This window comes from Pezoporus wallicus, unplaced genomic scaffold, assembly GCF_028554395.1.
Source record: "Pezoporus wallicus isolate ANWC-B61680 ecotype Strahan unplaced genomic scaffold, APGP_CSIRO_Pwel_v1 contig_8702, whole genome shotgun sequence".
NCBI lineage: Eukaryota > Metazoa > Chordata > Aves > Psittaciformes > Psittacidae > Pezoporus > Pezoporus wallicus.
The window spans coordinates 1,301,187-1,321,284 of record NW_026636754.1 but is presented as its reverse complement, the minus strand read 5'-3'; the positions used below and the strand labels follow the sequence as shown (position 1 = coordinate 1,321,284).

The window sequence follows — 20,098 nt, the reverse complement described above, 5'->3', positions numbered from 1 at the left end:
GAGAGGCACATTTGCCTGTGGTTACCTCATCTTCGCGCACACTGCCTCTCACTTAATTCCTTCTGGAAATACACATTGTGTTGTTTTACAAACATCATTATCATTTTCATTTCCTTTACAGGGAGTTGTCTATCAGCAGTCATTATTATAGTGCCCTAACTATGTCAACTCCACATAAAAGTTCCAGCCTTCTATCCAAACACCCCTCAGCTCCCTTCTCAAAGGCCTATAAGGGAACAGAAGGAAACACAATATAAAAGCACTGGAGCATATGTCTATACACTTCCACCATCAAAATAGAAAAATCACTGACCCAGAAATACCCTGAACTGTGTATGGTTCTCTAAAGACCACAGGCAATCAACAGAATGTACCTTGGCTCGACAGCAATCATAATAATATTTTTCTTCTTTTTCCCCCTCTGTTTTTTGTCTTAAACGAGTATAATTGTAGCTTCTTGTGGTGTGTGATGATGTCTGGGGTAAGAAGGTAAAAAGAAAAATCAGGGTGCCCCAGAGAATGTGGAAATACTGACTTCAAAGAAACTAGAAGTCTAACCTGTTAGAAAAAAAGGACTGACTTAAATGTTTCTTGACCGAAAACCTTCTTAAAGCTCTGCTAGGCATGGCATCCAATGGAGTGCCATGGAACAGGTCTATTGCTCCACAACACAGCAGAGTGTTTTCACAGCAGGTTGAAAGGAACAACACAGTGGAATTCTGTCCCAGTGATGAGACTACTTGGCTTTTCTAGCAAAATTACTTTGATTTTTATGTTCTCTGCTATACTTACTACTCTTATTTGTTGGACTGTTACTATGAAACACGTGCTTGTTTGCAGCACAACCTCCAAACTCTTTGTTTTTCTCCATCTACTTAGACAATACTAGATGTTTCTGGTAGGCTTTAACCTAACCATTTACTTGTCCCATTAAATAAGTCCAAAGTGATGCTTTTTATGTTATATTTTATAACATAACACCTTGTAAATAAGCATTTTCAGCTAATGTCACCTTAAACTGATAAAAGGTCTTTAAAATTCTCTCAAACAACTGTTCATGATTGCTACATGTGTGGCATTATGCATTTTTATTTTGATGTACAAAAAGAACTGCTTTATACCCAATCCTGTAGTAGAACTAAAAGAGGCACAAAACCCAAGCATGTCTCTCTTTAAATGCTTGCTTTAAAGGTGCCACCACCTATTTGAATTAAGAAGAAATTAGCAAGCAGTAAGACAGCACTTCCTAGAATGTCCAGCATACCAAATATAATCGTTTTGCTACACTGCCTTGTCAGGAAAGAAACTGTCAAAACCTAAACCTACTGGCTTCTAAGCTGCATAATAATCTTATGTGTCTTGTGTAAATATACTTGCTACTAAACTGCATGCTTTAAAACAGAAAAAGATGTAGTTCTTCCACGATATTAGTCAAAGACTGATTCCACAGCTAGGACAGAAACACCACTATTTTTAACTTAAAGGAAGAAAAGCCTCCACAGTAGGCAAAACACTGAATCACCTTATCCTAATATGTTTGGATTCCTAAGAAATGCCATCAAAACTCATGAAGCTTTGGTTGAGACAAAAGAAATAATAATAGGCCTTTGTTGAACATCAAGAACAACTTAGTAATCAAGTTGCATATGCAGAATTCCAAGCTGCCTTCACACACAAACTGCCATAGTGACAGTAAGTCAGTGAGTCTTTCATACACCAGTCCCTTTGATCCAAACATGCAAGAAGCTCATGCCCAAACACACTCACCAAATCTTCATGCTTCAGTTCACAAAGGACAGAACAGCAGTTTCAGTGTCAGACTCATAAAGCAAGAGCAGGAAGACAATCAGAAACAGTTATACTGCTTATTATTTTGTTCTAATAATAAATGGCATTTTTCATCCATTTTTTTACCATCACAACCAATTTCAGAGTGTTAACACAGGGTTCAGCAAATTCCCACTAAACCATCAAAACCAACCTCCTAAGAGACTGGAAAAGATTTGGCAATATAAGTTTCCAACACAGACAAACCAGTATTATTGATTTTGCCTTCTCCTCCCAGTGTTTGCATATGAATTACCTTTCCTGAACTCCTTTCTGTCATTGCAGATCCCTTACTCCTGTATTTCTCAACACAACTTTCCAAACTACAGTCCTCAGAAAGCTCCCCGATCCTTTCCTTTCCCCCTGATTCTCAGGGGAAAAAAAAACCACATGCACAGCATTTCTTATCCCATTCCTGTCATCTAGCAGCCTCGCTGGCCAGTGGACATCACAAACCATTCTATTAAACTGTGATATGCTCTGAGGGTTTCACAGCAAGCATCTAAGAACGCTCTGTGTGTCTGTGGAGAGTGCTTGTGAGTTAGGCTTGGAACGACACGCTGAGTTTATCAAAAAGACTGCTGGACCTTGCAACTGCATAAAAAAAAGCAGTCAGGATAAGACTGGGAAAGGCATTCATGCTTGATGAGAAAGGTAAAAGTATTTAGGTTTAAAACTATTATTTTCTGATGGAAAACAATCAAAGGCTAAGGAAAACAGCCATTTTATTGTCTAACTGTATTCCAAATTATGCCTTTATTGACAGAGCAGAGAATTCTGGCAGGGAAGGTGACTGATGCAAAGGAAAAGTGGATGAACCCAGGGAATGCATTGAAATCATCTGCTAAAGGAGGAAAAACAACAGACAAAGTGGACTGCAAACGTTAAAGAGGCAGCAGCAGAGGCCTGAGTGTCAAGAAAATGAAGGGGACTGAACAATAGGAGGATATTGCTGGGTAACAAAGGACAAAGTCCAATGGCATTATATGTGAAAAACCAGCACGTATTACTCCAGTTGTTTATATTAGTAGGTGTGAAGGTCAGCTACTCATGGGCACTTAATGTCAAGTGACATTAAAAAGGACAAAACAGGATACTACTGTAAAATTGACATTTTGCTGTTACTGACTTCTTTATAATATAGAGAGATATAATCTGAAAGGCTTTAAGAGGGACTAGCAGCCAAAAGAATTACTAATCTAAGCATAACTAGGCTCAACAAATGCAACTAGGAGTGGAGAGAAAGGGTTAAACCATTTTGTGCTAAAACAAACAAACAAAATCATTCGTCAATTCAGGCTTAAAGGTTCTCACTTCTTCCATAACAGAATACAGATGATTCACAGCTGTTTGGCATCTGTCACACTTCTACCTAGTGAATGCATTCCCTTTGTCATTGGAGAGCTCCAAACGCATGAACTGGAGTGCTCACAGCCAGCTCACCAGAGTGTAAGCATCGTGAATGTCACTGAATGTTCCTTATACATTTCTGCTAGTGGAAATCAAGAACTGGAGACCCGCAGGCATGCTAATATGAATGCAGTATTTGCTTACCTATGCCTGAGAAAAGCCGTTTTCACTTAGTAGAGCTACTTTGTGAAACAATCTGGAAACATCAGCCTTCAATTCAGATTTTTTTATTACATACATTGTTAGCAAATAAACATACTTCTTGCAGTTAGAAAGGCAGGAAAGTGTCAGTTCCTCTGATTTACAGTCAGAGCAGTCTCATGTTTACTGAATTATTCAGAAAATACAGTTGTTACTGAGCTGCAGTATTTTGCAAATACAGGATGAGCCAAACTGTGGTTATTTTGTTTTGAAATGCAGAAGCTTTTGGCCATATGAAACCAATTTTATGTATGCCACTGATTCAAAATAAAATGTTTATGTATTACTTTTGGCATCAAATTATTAGATTGTATCACATGGAAGAAGTCCCTCAGTTGAAACAGCTGTGCAAAGTACTCAAATTGGCTTGCTTGCTTCCTCTTTGATAAACCCCTCGCCTGCTTGGAAATTCCTATTTTTTCCAGGCCTCAGTTTGGTAGGCTTATTTGGCAATCTGTCATCTTTCACAGGCACGCACTTGCTCATTTCCTAGCAGCTGTGGACATACAAATTTCCATTAAAACCTACACAAATCCACTTAAAAGATCAGGTTCAGAAGCTTTTAATCTGCTAAAGCAAGAAAGACTAACAGCAAAGCACAAGTTCTTAAGATAAATTACAGAAAGAAGATATATATGTGACATTTACCCATCTTCTGTTCTAAAAGTTAAAAACGCATCCACTTTTCAGGATAGCACAAGCACATGTATCAAGAGTGTATCTGAAATTAATACCTGCGAGCCCTGTAACACTGCCCCAAAACATTAAGAACAAACATTTTTCCTAAATGAAATATTCTAAAATGAATGAACAGCAAGAAATTTGAAGTTCTGGACAAAAGATATACTTAAACCACTTGCTCTGTACGTAAAACCACTGTGAGAGGGCAGGTGATCCTCATACAACGGGCTATATATGGACACTGATGTAATGCAGAGCTCTCATTATTTGTAAATTCCTGACAACTAGAAGCTCTGAAACAACAGTAAATGTTTAATACTGTTTCATTCCCATAGAAATACATATTTACCCAACAGAGCATGTCAAGACAGTTCTGTAGCCTATTCATGACTACGGCTAAGGCCACACAGCCTTGCTTTTAGCAGAAGTGGAAGAATTGTTTCACGTATTGTTAGAGCGATCCCCCCATTCTCCTCCCCCTGCACTAAGATTAATGAAGTCCTTCATGCCTTTCAGAGCTACAGGAAGCTGAAATAATGACTAAAGATTCTTTGGTTATGCTTTCAGACTTGTCTGTACAACTCTCAAAACTCAGATTCTGGTAAAGTTACCTTGCTTTGTCTCTGAAGGAACTACCTATCCGTAGTACAGTCATGTCCATATTCAGATTTTCTCAGATGATAACTATTGGAGGACCAGTGGCACAATTCCTTGGTAAAGTAGCTCAGATTTAGACAGGCATAATGAAAATACATACTGGAAGACAATTATGGAAACTGCTCCTGCATAAGGGTCTGGTTTTGCAATAGGCAGATAAGCTACTTCTCTTTGCCAGTTGCTCACACATAATTATGTATAGTCAGTGAAGCAGATTACAAAAGTAATGGGTTTAGAAAGAAATTTACTTCCTTGTAAAAATTATTATTTGTGTTTATAGACCTCTCTAGTAAAAGCTCAACACTGAGAAAAGATTGCACTTGAGACTACTCATCGAGAGTACTACAAACAACAAGTCCCAGTTTCACACAGACAACCATCACTTTGCTTTGCCTTCCTGCACAACGGGGTAACTAGCTCACTCATAACTATACTTACAACTATGGAAAGTGTCTGACTTGACCCAACACAAACCATTCCACTATTTTTTTACTAGATGAAAGCAAACAGATTTTCACTATGGTTTTCACTAAAGAAAGGTGAATTGTGCTTTATATCTAGCTGCTTGCACCTGGTATCCTGCTATAAAAGGAGCCTTTGGACTTCACCTATCCTTAAAACAGAACTTGAAACTAAAGTATTAGAGAAAATGTGCTTGCTACTGAGGCATGTAATTTCTTCCTTCCTCTTTATTCTAAAGTTGTTCACATTACCTACTTGAGGAAAAAAGCCCAAGCAACCTGAGATGTGAGTCACACACACGACATGGCAGATTCTTATCACAGGGACCCTTTTCTCACCAAATACTCTATTTGTGTTCAGTAGTACCCTCTATTGTACAAAACAGCATGATAGATTCAAGCATTGGAACTTGACATTAATGTGTTCCATGGACATGGCTTCATTATAAAAGTCATGAAAGAGTTAGTTTAAAATATGGCAGAACACCAGAAATTGTTTTGCCACTTCCAATTCTAGAAACCATCTTTGGTTTCTAGAACATGGCAACAAGGTCCACAAAGTTTCTTCTCCTTCCACTAAGCTATAGTTTTGTTCATTCTCTCCTTCCCATGGTCTCCAAAAGGGCAAAGGATGCTTCCTCCAGCATCACCTTCACCTCTTCAACTTGAAAGTCAACATTGTTTATTTGCCAAAGAAAATTTTATTCATTTTCTATCACTAATGCGTGTTTATTTATAGAGCTCTACCAGCAAAGAGGAAAATGGGAATTCACTGGACATGGCACCAGCATCATCATTACTTCAACAACCCCATTCTGTTTGAGACAAATTGAGCTACACTTAAAACTCCTAACCACTGCAAAATGCCCATTTATACCAGTATGCCAAGCAGTGCTGTCAAGAGGGGATATGCCCCAAGTCACCTGCAACCACTGGATTTTAAAGAAAACTGCTTTAAAAGCAAAAGGGTAATAATTAATCATTTTTAAATTGCAGGAAATAGCTATTATTTAAGTTCTTGAATAAAAATACACTAAAATTTGTGGGGGATTGTGCTTTAAATATAAGTAAGCTAAAAGAATGGAAATGTGAAGCAGTAAATGAAAGGGTCAGCTGTCACACACTCCCTAAAGGGAGGAGGCAAACATCTAGCAAAGAAACACAAAACCCATTACGAATTTTAACCCACACCTTTGTATGAGTAGACACGGATCTTACAAAGCAGAACAGAGCCCTCTAGTACCATTATTCTTTCAGCCAAGAGACAGAACCAAGGCCTCACAAAAGTGACTTTGTACAATTTAACTGGGCTGTAGCCCACAAAAACTGCTATCGCTGTCGCCCAGCGTGCTGACAGGAAATAGTTGCTGCCTTGAGCCTTGATCTACCCACGTGAAATGGAGCTTGCTGGCTGACCACAGACCGGCCTCTGTTCTCTTTGTAATTGTCAACATCTGCTCGGCAGATCTATGAATAATTTTATGACAGAAAAACAAGAAAGATCTCTCCTACTGACTCCAAAGGTTGTTGGGTTTGTTTTTGTCTTCTTAAACACATGTAATGTGACACTGAGATTAAGAGAGCCTGCTTTGCTCATTGGTCGAGATCTGCATCCTTCTGGAAGATGCCATTAAAATGGAACTCAGGGCAGGTAGGAAAAGCTAATGCTGCTGACTGGTACCTTCTAAAAGCAGGTGGCCAAGCAGGTTGGCAGTTGAGATAGTAGAGCATTTCAAATATTGTAGGGAAGAGGAGCAGCAGTCCATTGGTGTGCGCTCTGTAGTCACCACCTTCACACAAGGTATCTGTGATTCCTCTGCTTCATGCCAAGTACAACAAACCTCCACTCAAATGTCTTACTCCTGGAGAAGTGAGGGTGTAAATACACCAATGGGCACATTCAACATGACTGGATTTTCAGCTGAAAGGAGAAACAACCTAAGGACAACTTAGCAGCACTGTCACTTGAAAACTCCACTTTCCTCTTTCAAGCAAGCCATCAGGGGTCCCAAGACTGTCAAGCATTTGAATTTAACAGTCTCTAATTTATCTTCATTTCCCAGTCACAGATGTATTTATACAATTATTTATTTTTACAGAAGAGCACCATTATGGGAGGTATGGATAAACTCTGGGGGACATGGCCACACTACAATTTTATCTTGTCACCATGCCTGGCTAAAAAAAAGAAGTAGAGAAAGCTGGAGATGCAGGGACGCATTGCCAGCGGCCTATTGGCAGTACTCATTAGTGATGCTACTCTTCATGAGCAGTAGAAGTGGAAGAGTGGAAACAGCAATAACTAAAGAACAAATCACAAGGGGAGTATTTGCCAGTGCAATTCTCACACAGCTTGCCAGGACTGGAACACAATGTGACAAGGCTTTCTTGACTGACTCCTGCATACAGCACAGGTAGATTATTGGCTGTGCATGGAACAACAGAAATAAAGAAATCCTTTCTCCTTTAGTTTAAATACCCAGAAATACTCAGGAGGAAAAGAACAGCGAGAAGCATAAAGCTAAACATGGTCCTTTTAGCGCCTTGCTGAAGCATATGCTGTAGTCAGGTCCACCACAATCACTTCTTAATCTCTCTTTTTGGCTTCTATTACAACAAAGCTGAGAATTTCCCCACAATTTCCCCTATGTAAATGCTGAGACAGTAAGATTGCTTCTTGCTAGCTTGGGTTCAGTATCACCTTTCTGGCTTGGCAGCGCTCTAAATGAAGCGTGCCAAAGCATATGAGCACATTTAGTTTAGCACTGCTTCGCAGAGATCTGTAGACTTGTAGGGTCTGGTTTCTCCCAGAAACATTAAAACTTGTTTAAATGCAATTGTCACCCTGGTGACCCAATTTACCTCCTTTCCCTGAGACTTCGACTCAACAGATAGAGCATTTCACAGATACAGTACTGTTTTCTCCTGCATATGAAGATGATTACTATGCTGCTCCTTTCTTGCACTCATGAGGGGTTACATTTCTTTATTAGAAACTATTAAGCAATTTGTTCCTTGCAAAATTAATGGGCTATTGACTATGTGGTGAACTTGCGGTTCTTCGGTGAAGCACCAGGGAACAGGCAAACTTGGGGTGAGAGATGAAAGAAAATGAAGTGAGAAAGTGAAAGCTGCTGACTTCTGTCACTGCCATAACAACCAAGTACAAAAATCTGCCATGGAAAACAGCAGAAAACTTTAGGACACAAAGGAAACAGAGTGTGAGACCTGGCCATAGAGTCCCGAAGTCCCCAAACTGACACAAAGTCAAACCAATGGGTTTCATACAAATAAAAGTCTGGCACGGACATTCAAAATAAATTTGACTTAAGGTGCATAAAAAAAAATCCGGATCACCATTATGTGTTATTAAGCACAAACTTAGCCCGTTTTACTAGCTTTTAGCAAAAACATGGATATGACTTGCTATAGACCACTTGCAATCCTGCTGCAAAGGTGCTTCAATGGACAAATGGAGACAAGAATAAAGAACATGAACATTAGATGAGACAACAATAAAACGGAGGCACACCAAGCAAATGTAGAGCAGAAGCTGTTTGTGCTAAGTGGCTATGGAAGGAGCATTTGTACAACATGTTGCAATCTGATTTAAAACAAAAAACACAACCCCTCCAAGAAACAGCAAAGCAAAACAAAAAGGATGTGCATCTTAAGTGTCACTACTTAGGATATGAACTCCCATCAGTCACGCCATTCTGCTTTGTGTTATACAGTACGAAATGACCTAGATACAGAGAGTACAAGGAAGATGAAAAACCATCAGTAATATATTACATCAACTCAAAGCTCTTGCACTTTACCATCCATCAAACAGGTTACACAAGACAAATACTTTCATGGAAGAAATGGTTATGCTACAGAGACTTGTACAGATTTTAGTATAATCAGAGTAGTGCTGCTCTCTCGTAGAGATGTGGTTATATTTGTATAAAGGTTGTAGGCAACTGAGACGTAACCATGAGCTATGCTGGTACAAATGTGCCTTTTCTACAGGCGAACCCAGAGTATATTCTGGCATCAAATCCCTCATCAGATAGATAAAACAATCAAACTTCTACAAGCTTAACAGCTAAATTATAGACAGTGCGCTTACTTGGCCATTAGTGGCAGAATAAACTCCCCAAAGTCATAAGGATTTAAACAGTATTTTAAGTGAAATTTTAACCATTCTTTCAACAGCAAGAGCTTGCCTTCATTTCTCTTTACCTCTTTATAAAGTAATCACAATCCCGAGATTCATGTTCCTTACTATATTTATTTCATTCTGGCATTATTAGAGTACAGGTATGTAAAGAATTACCCAAAATAAATATGGACTTCCTGGCACACTAAAAAATTATACTCCTGAAAATAAGCCTTTTTATTGTACAAACTTTCTGAACACCTATCTTTTATATTGACTGGCATATTGAATATCTACACCAATAAAGTCAACACCAGAAATGAATGGAAAGTAGTTCAAATTTGTATTAAAAAAATGGTAACATTTGCTTTTTGCGTTTCAATAGCTCTGAAGAAATCACCGTCGCTTGCAGCAGCCACAAAGCCATCAGACTTGGTTTACAGCAATCAGAATTGTCTGTTTCCCTCAGATTTTATGTTTGTACAATGAAAGGTACAAAACTGCTGGGTTTACACTTCTGCGCTGCCTTTTCCTGTGCTTGGGAGCAGTCACTGCAAGTGATGCAAAAGGTTAAATCCACCCACATCATCGAAACCAACTCATCCAGAGAGGTGGCAAAGGACCAACAGTCACACTCGAAGCCAGATGTAAGACCATTTCCTTCCTTGTTATACACCCCAGGCACTGCAACTGCTCCGATTTCCGTTTGGGCCAGGGCTGGACTATCCCCCTGCTAACCACAAAGCACATGCCTACTCCACCTCCTTTACATGTGATTGTTCCAGTTCTCAAAATGCGAGCTGCATACACAAGCACTACTTCTAGAGGAACTAGATGTGCTAATCATCCTTAAGACCATGTTATTGCAATAACTGAATAGACAAATACCTTTTCTTAATGAAAAAGGACACGCTGTTCACAGCTACAGTGGATCCAAGCTACCACACTGAAAAGCTCACTATTAGTTTTCTATTTGCATAGCTGCAGCTCAAGAACTTCTAATCACCGTCCATTTGGCCAAGGCTGTACAAAGAGAATAAAAAATCCCATGTCCCAGTTTGTCACACTTGCACTAAGGAAAACAAAAAATTAAATCTAATTGTTAAATCTGGCTCCTTATACTCAAAAGGAGTTGGACTGGACCAAGATCTGTTCTTTTTACAACACAAAGACAAAAAGGCCTCAAACACAACACTAGAACATATATCGGCAGTACTTACGACATGATATGGTATTTTAGAGTTCAGCTTCTTTAAGTAGTCAAAAAATCTGAGAAGCAAGAACTACTGGAGAGACCAATGTCAAACATGGCAGGGTGAGCTCAAAATAAAAAATAGAATCTTGACTGTGATAGATCAAACTGGCCTTTAGACCTACTGTCCATTATGGGAGATGATGCTTCCATACTCAGCCATTCCAATTACTATAGAAATTACTGAGCTCTCCTGAAAATCAGGCCCAGTACTTGTATCACTAAAAACTGAGACCAGAAAAGGAAGTTTTTTTCCAGTAATAAATAGAATGCACTTCACTTATGCTTATATACAATTTTTAAACCAGTGAGAAACTATTCAGTGCCAAGTTGCAAGAGACAAATGTTTTTTCGTATATAAGTCTATTATACAGAGCTGCACTGCAGTAAAAATATGTCTGAAATCAGTAATTTTTATTACACCAAAAGCCACAGTAAAAATATTTCCTTTTTTTTTGTGGCATCAGCACTTTGATTTCAAATTCAAAGAAAGAAAATGACAGGAAGTTAAGGGTGTATCTGCTCTGTGCTCTCACAGAGGACCAACTGAAAAATAAACATCACTAAACTGGTTGGAAAGCTGTATGTGGAGCAGGCTTTTTGTTTTGAAAGGGGAAAGAAAAAGTTAGGGCTACTTCAGTATCTCACATATCATTTTAGAACAAAAACTGGGGTTTGTCCCTCATCTGTTAGATGAAAGTTTCCTTAAGCTATCAAAGGCACTGGGAAAAGCCCAAAGCTAGCACGTCAGCAGGAGAAATAAGGAAGATCAAACAAGAATAAGTGGAGCATTCCGAAACTAGAAGTTATTAGTTGGTTCCATCCATGTCCCAGCATTAATAACCAAGTCCCGATTTTACTTTAACTTCTCAGCCCTATCATACAAAGTGATTTTCAGAAGTACTGAAGATACACAAACGGTGGTAATAGTTTGGAAAACAAATTCCCTGTTTCTGAAGTCATAAACCTTGACAGTTTCCCTTTACACTTGGCATTACCCGCCCACCTCTTACATCAAATGTCTTAAGAAGAACGCTTTTTAGGATGCAGACATGCTGCATTCCATATTGGTATGCTTCATTACTTAAAATGGAACAAATTCCAACTCAAATCAGAGATGAGCTTTTCCCTACCTGCTTAATTTCAATGTCCACCAAAACCTTATTGTGCTTTTTCTGCCATACAAGTACCCATCATGCTGTAGGACAGCATTCATTGTGAACTCCTTGGAATAAAGCCAAACTTCCTCTACTCCCAAGCTGCTTTTATACTGTATTATAATGTTTCTGCTACATTTAAATATTACAATGTATTATGAACCACAGTCAAGCCTTGTTTAAGCATGCAAATTACCAAACAATATACAAAAAGGAAAATACCAAATTACTTAACACTCTTTCCCTAACAGTATGCCTTTAAACTCATGCAAAATTGCTAACACGCAAAGCAAAATCCGTATGCACTTCTGAACGACTGCAAACCTGTTTCTAAGTTCAAAACTACCTGACCTTGAGATGCCTTTACATAAAGCCTCACTAGGAAGTTCTAATTGTGCTTTGAGTTCACAGATGTGGCTAAGCCATTTCTCATTAAACTTCCTAGAACTCCACGAACCCCTTTGACATGCATTTTCAAATGTAAATATAAACACTGACTAGCTTGTGAAACTTTGTTCTCCTCTGGAGGAGAATGAATCAAGGATCAACCACAAAAGGAAGCAGTTGGGTTTTTTTCTGACATGGTATATGCTTAATCCCACACAAACCAGAGAATCTACTGTAATTACATAGTTTGTGGCCTCGGTTCTTTTGTTCAGTAGAAAAATATCAGGACTTCACTATTAATTCTTAGGTAAAATGGGGGAAGGAAAAGGAAATGGTGTCAAAAAATCCCAACATGTGTCGAGTCCTTTTTTATTGAAGGACAACAAACGAAAGTGAGACATTAAGAGTGACAAAGATACAGGGGGGGAGGATATCAGTCAGTCTTTTCATCTTCTATTCATTCTAAGGTAATGAAAGTCTTACCTCTGTCCTGCTTTTGCCTTTACTAATATAACCAGACAACAGGCATCGCATATATCCACTTTCAGACTGCCACCTCAACACTGACAACCAGCCCTAGCACTAAGGTGGAATTTTCTGGTCTGAGAGAGATGCTTAAAGCCAGAGATATTCAATCTGTGGCCCACATGGAAAAATTCATCCTGTGTGCAATCTACTCCTACTGGCTTTTTACCCAGTAAGAAGTTGCCTGGTGAGATACATAATGACAATACAATACCGAGTGTATTGAATTTATGGAAAAGGTCCAGCCATGTTATCAGGTCCTTCTTGCCTGGAAGGCAAGCTACATGCCCAACACAGGCAAAATGATCTGTTTCCAAAGCGAGTATCTGTAAATGCTGATTTGTAGCATGAACTTTTATCAACTGTTAAATAAAGTCTAATATAGGAAGGCTTAGTAGGTAGAGGAGCATAGCTTTTAAACCTATCAGCTAAATTTAACAGAACAGCACAGAAACGAGTGTATTACAAAACTCTAACATGTTAATCATCATTCTTCTATCAGGTGGTCCAGAGAGTTTGTTGGTAAGAACTGCAGATCACCTGTGAAAGCTTCCACATTTCTGCAACACAAAGAGCTCTGAGATCATCCGCAAAGTACAGCATGTATCAGGAAGCAGTACAGACACAGTCCCATGGAGCAGACATACAGAATCACCATGTTCTGTTCAGACTGTTCCTTTGTTTAATTAGGACAGTCCAGTCTTATCAACCATAGGGCCCACTCCTTTCTGGGAGTCTCCTCGCATGCTCACATCTCCTTTCACTCTAAGCTTGCCGTCTGCTTCCTAAGTGAACAACCATATGAAAGCAGAAAAATCTCTTGTCGCTGGGGACTTAAAAATGGTAGGTCAGATGGAATAATGCTTCAAGCTGAATTTAATACTCCACAGGCTGTGAGACTAAACTAACCTAAAGCAGTTATTTAACAGACATGGATATGAACTCAGCTGGTTTAGTAACAGTCAGCACCAATCCTTAAAAACTACTTGTATAAATATTTGTGGAATTAATCCAACCTTAAAACCATTTAGACCTTTTTACTTATACAGCGCAGTAAAATTTTCAGCGTACAAGAGGGGCTGCATGATCACACTTCAATCATGTTTCAAGCACAATTCAGACTTGGATATCCTGTAGGATCAGTTTTAATCTACATTTTTTCCACTTACTCCAACATCAGAACAGTCAGTTCTCTTAATTTGTTTGCTCATTTTCTTCCTGTACCTGTCACTGTGCTCTGCACTTCCCAAGAAGTTAAAATTATATGTACATACATTTCAACCATTGGCAGAAAGATAGCAAGTCTAGCTGAACACTTACACGTGTATTTTAAGGCTTATATTACTATACCTATAAAAGTGTTTTATTCACTTATCATATATAGAATATAACCTTAAACAAGCAAATATTAAACTTTCAAAAGTAGTTTTCTCATTATTATGCTCTCTTGGTTCTCTCTTCCTCCCACCAAACTCTCTGGGGTATATATTCTAAAATTTCACGCATAGCATAAAGTATCTTTGGAATGTTACAGTATAATTGTTTAGAGAAACATTTAATGGATGAGTAAGCATCAAGAGGCCACGGCTAAGGGAAGAGAAAAGTTAAAATGCTAGAAGCCTTCTGAATTGAATGATCTTCTCAGCATGAGGACAGAGACGGACATTTGATCCAAAACTCTGGTATTGACACAAGTGTTTTAAAACCAGCAGCCAGCATCAAGGCGCATGAAGCATCCAACCACCTAACAGAACATTTGCTACCACCCACCTCCTTCGAACTGGACTTCAGCCACTGTCTCATAAAGCAGTCAAACACTGTAGGCTATTACTGATCAATAACATGAATATTATGATAGGCGATTACATGATCTTGACAACTGGCTATTTTCTTTGTTTAAATCAGTTACTTGGTTCCTGATTTACAGCACAAATAATTTGCATGTGCATGATACAGAAATGCAACTGGAAAAAAAGCCAGGCACTGAGTAGAGAGACAGCTAAAAAAAGCTGAACAGCCTTTCACTACAGGAAACTGCTGGAGACAATATGCTGTAAATTAAAGCCAATTTTCCTGAATTCCCTGAAGGACTGCTCCTCCCAGAGATTCTACAAATTCATTAGCAAAGGCCCATCATTATAGTTTTCTTAGAGTTTAAAAATAGCACACCCAAAGTAAAACATGGGATATACCAGAGGTAGAACAGTAGGACAAATCAGGCCTAACCTTACAGAATTTATACCCTGATTATTAGAGCACAGCTGAGATGGTTTCTACACTCCAGTTCCTCCTTCTCCTTCCAATTCTTTAAGTCAAGGAAAAGCAAAATAACAACCTCCCTACCTGAATTTCTGATGAGAAGAATGAATACTGAACCAGGAGAGGTGCCATATACCTCCATACACTGCTCTGGAAATCAAGCTCTTCTTGTAGCCCCAGGTTAGAAGAGCCGGACTTCCTGCAGACTTGTGCCACAGCTGAAGCTTGCCTCATGATCAGGCACCTAAAATCTCTGTGGTGCTTAACAACATATGACTTGCAGCTGGGGCAGTGTATGCTCGCCTAGCTTCACATTTCCAGAATGTTCAGAAATATGGTGTCCTTGAGGAACCTCTATTTCTGCATTAAATTTGGTGGAGAACAGGTAACAGGTTTAAAACAATGAATGAGGAATACATGAATAACGGGATTTTATAAATCTCATCTTGTTAATAAGCTCCTGGGCTAGTAGCACAAGTTCTGCTATGCAGCCTTCTAGCTCCAAACCCAATCTATCTTCCAAAATTCCTTGTCTATTTGTAAATTGTGTGAATCTAAATCGTATGTAAAGATAATGGATTGCACATGCTGCCTGAGTGAGGCTTTAAGAGATATTTGTAGGCACATAAGATTGCAAGGGACTTCTCAGGTTACTGCATTTGTATCTTACTATCAGAAACACTAGATTAAATAATCTCTTCCTGAAGACATATACCCTCATCCTAAAAACAGTTTTCTCTTTACATAGCTCTATTTAAACAATCTCAAAACCAGGACAGTTCTTTTAATTTCCAGTTTAACTCATTAAAGACCCCATCCAGTGGCCACTTAGATGGGACTGTGTAGGACAAGGTTTTTTTTTTCTTCTCCTCAACAACACACTGATCCCGATGTTGCAGTCAGATAAATTCACTGGTTTAAATCCAGATGGGTTTTTTTCTAGTGCTATACTCAGAGACAAATCCAAATATTCCATGGGTAACTTCTTCTGTAACTACTTTCACTTGGTGAATTATAGGAAACTGTAATACCACTGCTGATTTAAAACAAGGTCTATAGATTACTTCTTGTGTTACAATGACCATACCAGAGCCTTTAAGTATGTCTTTTGGGGTTAGGGTAATGGGGAACACAATAGTTTACAATGAAGTCTAACAAACAAGGGTATGTTAATCTTTTCAGCCACTTAAAACCAGAAAAATCAAAAGCAAATGCCTTCCTACCGTAGCATCACAAAACCCAAACCCAAATACTTGCATTTTAATGCCTGCTGGAATGCTTTCTGCTAACCATCCATTAGATTTCTTACAGTACTCAGTACACACATATTCTTCCACAGGCTGGACTGATTTCTTCCACAGTTTAACTTGTTTTTGCCAAAGTCTCTTTTAGTTCAGCACTGGCTGCCTGCCTAATGAAACCACCTTTCTTTATGCCAAAACTGTCATCTTCAGTTGCACAAGACGCATCTTACTTACAAACATGTATAATGAGCCCAATGTTTTATGCCTGAAGAACTGCTATTTTAAAATGACCTCTAGAAAAACTTAAACAGATACAGAAGTAGTCAGTACCTAACCTTGGTGAGGGGAGAAGTCCTTTTCAAGACAGATTTTTTTTCTTTTGTATTTAAATACACCTTTTAAAACAAAAAAAGCTAAACTAACTATTAGAGGATGGAAGTGCATGCATTTAACCACAGAGAGCAGTGAGAAATGTGAAGCTTACTCCAAACCTAAAGCTGAAAGCTCCATTCTCACTGTGAAGTCACCATACGTAACGATCACATGCACTATCAATTTACTGAAAAGACTAACCTTTAAGAATCTGACAAATACTTGATGTATTATCTTGACCTGATATACTTGACTTATATTATCAAGTATAAATGCTTAATATAAGTTATCCAGTATTCCTAATGACTGATGAAAATCCATCTAAATAAACCCATTGCTTTATTTTTCTGCTGTAATTTCAGTCACAGCTGAAGCAAGAATACCTGTGTAAGAAGTTGTTCTTTAGTCAGACTATTGATCCAACGAGTATACCGTTCAGTAGACTCCGGTGGCTCTCTTCTGATTTGGCAACCAACAATCTAAAGCAAACAGCAACAAAACAAGATCATAAAATAAGCATTCAAAACACAGGAACTCCAAGAGTTAAGACTATCTATACAGTCCATATTAGCCCTCTGCTATGTTTATAATACAATATAATATAATGTAGTATAATACAGCACAGTTGCTCTGCTCAAATATTAAGTAGTTACAAACTTTCAAAGATCCAGACATTCAGAATGCAAAATATGAATTTTAATATTCTGAACATGTACTGGCATAATAAATGGCTTCCAATATGCATACAACAGAATGAGAGAGGGATTTCATACTATCTATAACTGGACAGACACATATTAATACAATTTTATACAAACACGAAATGTTTACTCAACAAATCTCTGGTTAGACAATGAAGAAGCCAAGGACAACCGGAGGAATGTGACTACACAGAACTCTGCTACTTGCTACTCCTGATGGTCTGCAATCTATCCTAAACCTTCAGGGTAGTATAGGACTCAGTTACAAGTGCAAAGTAAGCTGATACTGTTTTATACCAACTACTGTACTCCTGTAACTGTCTATTTCTCTTTCAGACTTTGATGAGTACTTCCTGTTGAGGATATGTTCATGCACTGGGATTTAACACCAAAAGGTAGGTATTAGCATTTCTAAACAAGAATTTGAGAGAATGAAGTTCTGCTCAAGAAGCCTGTGGAAAACTTACTTGGTTTATTTTCCACCCTAAGCATTCATAAGGAATGTAAGTGTACACACTGAGCACAGCAAGTTTAAATCTTTCAGGTATCTCTATTTACAGAGCTTTAAACCTCGCACAGATGTAAGCAGTCAGGCTAGAATTCTGCACGTGCAGTTATGAATACTTTTGATGTGGTAACAAAAACACCATGAAGAGATCTTGCTGGGCGACCGCTGACAATGAAACATCACAATTTAGAGTATGATTAAATACAATCAAAATACAAGACATGTAAAAAAAGAAGCCATAATTTGCTCATCCCAAAGAACAAAAGAGAATGTCTCTAACTATGAAATTTCTCCTCCATGACAATTATGAATTACTATGGATAACTTCAATCCTCGTACTGACTTTCTCCTGAATTACAGCTAAGTAATACTAAGACATTCTCAGAAAGTGAACCCAAAATTGTTTTAAACTGGGTATCATTTGTAAAGGAGGCACGCCACAGACACAAAAAACTTCACAGAAGTTGTGTCAATGTACATATATCCTGTTCTGTGAGGATGATTTTTACCTAAGAGAACTATATACAGAACTCGTTAGTCTTCATTAACCAAGGCCTCTTTAACCTTCTCTTGCATGTTCTAGGTTTCTATAACTTACAAAGACACTTTACAAAATGATGCACAAAAATCCAAATGGGAAAATTACACAGCACTTCTTTCTCAAAAGCTATTCCATAATAATACAATATAGAAACATATTCTTTATTCAAACAGTCACAGCCTAACCCGAACAAACACAGAATCAGAAACAGCTTTCACAAGGTAAGAGATAAAAAAGCCATTTTCAAATAGAGCCAAGTAGTAAGTGCAGTTGTCTCTTTCTATGCAACTTGACATTGAAATGAGAAGTAGAGGATAGAGTTTCTTATTTTTATATTAATTTCTGACCAGTCTGATCATTTTCACAAATGCTATTGACAGTTTATGCAATCTAAAAAAGATGCGGAATCCAGGTGCTCCGCTAAAGGACTGCAATTCCCTGAAGTCCACAGAACAATTGGTTCAAATCTCAACTCCTTATGCTTCCAGAGAAAACCCAATGGAGTTGATCAATTATCTGTCCATACACTCAAGGAGAGGTGAAGGCAAACAGAATAACTGCTATTCAGTTGGGTCCTGTCAGCTCTTTTCTGTAACATACATCACTTCTTGTAACCTCCAGAATTGGACTTGGACTCTTAGCCAGCGTTTCCACCTCTTTCCATATAGCCGTATAGACTGTTCCATGCTCCAATTTACTTCTCTGAATTTTGTCTTGTAAAAATGATTCTGTATTTATTGTATGTAGGTCTTGAAGTACTTTCAGGCTTTTGGAATTGAAACCACTATAATTAGGAAAAAAGTACTCATCAAATAAAAAAGGTGATTTAGGAATTACTGTTATTGCACTGATCTAAATCCAGAACAGAAAAAAAACAATGGGTTACACTGAATTTCACCATAATTTGGGGCAGAACCCTTGTTAGTGTAACTTTCCAAACTCCTTCACCCACTGACATGCCTAACAGCAAGACAGAGCGAGAGCATAACAATCTACAGCCTTATATACAAACACACTGATCAAATACAAAAATAGGTTTAAAAAAGAGCTTTTGTATACAGCAATTTGTATTTCTACAGCAAAGTTCAACCTAATAGTTAGAACGATGGTAAAACCAGTATAAGATATTCACCTAGGAAAAATAAAAAGATGTACTTTTTATATATATAAAGAAGAAAATGATAGGATTAGCCTCTGATTTAAGAATGTGAGAATAGCTCAATGTTTCAAGAAACAACTTACATTTTTTTACCTAGTCCAATGAATAATCATGAGGGCAACCTTCTATTGTTGCAATTCAAAGTCCCTTTAGCAGCACACTGCACACCTAAAGGCTCATGGCATCAAGCTGAAATGTAGTTTTATTGGAATTGATGGCAAAAGGTTGTTGTTCAAACCCATCTCCAGATGGTTTTTCCATGGCATTTCACTTCCATGACCAAACAGGACACTCCTGGTCCTTGAAACCTCCAATCTGCAATCCCTAACAAAGAGTTACGATGATCTACTCTAACAGCAATGAACACTAGAAAGGAAAAAGAATGAAACCAGTGCTGAGAATTAATGTGAGAAAAGGCTGCTTTCTGGAAAAAATGCAGACAATGCAAAATGGACCTTAGAGAAACAACATTTCCTGAGACTCCACATGCCTACTAATGCCCTCATTCCTCTATTTAGCATCTCATACCTTCTCCCTCATAGCTTTGTCCTTTTTTACTCTTTTCTGGTCTGAGCTCAGCAGGCAGGCATTACCGGTGAATGAAATGGCTCC

The 20,098-nt window shown here is 38.3% G+C and overlaps 1 protein-coding gene across 5 annotated transcripts in view; it reads right to left on the bottom strand.

The window, feature by feature from the left end:
- Window positions 1-20,098, bottom strand: part of B3GNTL1 (UDP-GlcNAc:betaGal beta-1,3-N-acetylglucosaminyltransferase like 1) — a 117,767-nt gene that overhangs the window by 65,130 nt on the left and 32,539 nt on the right. For all 5 annotated transcript variants that reach the window (XM_057401407.1, XM_057401410.1, XM_057401409.1 and 2 more), the window contains one exon: window positions 16,961-17,056. In XM_057401407.1, coding sequence (XP_057257390.1) covers window positions 16,961-17,056 — 96 coding nt within the window. The remainder of the gene's footprint in view (window positions 1-16,960; window positions 17,057-20,098) is intronic.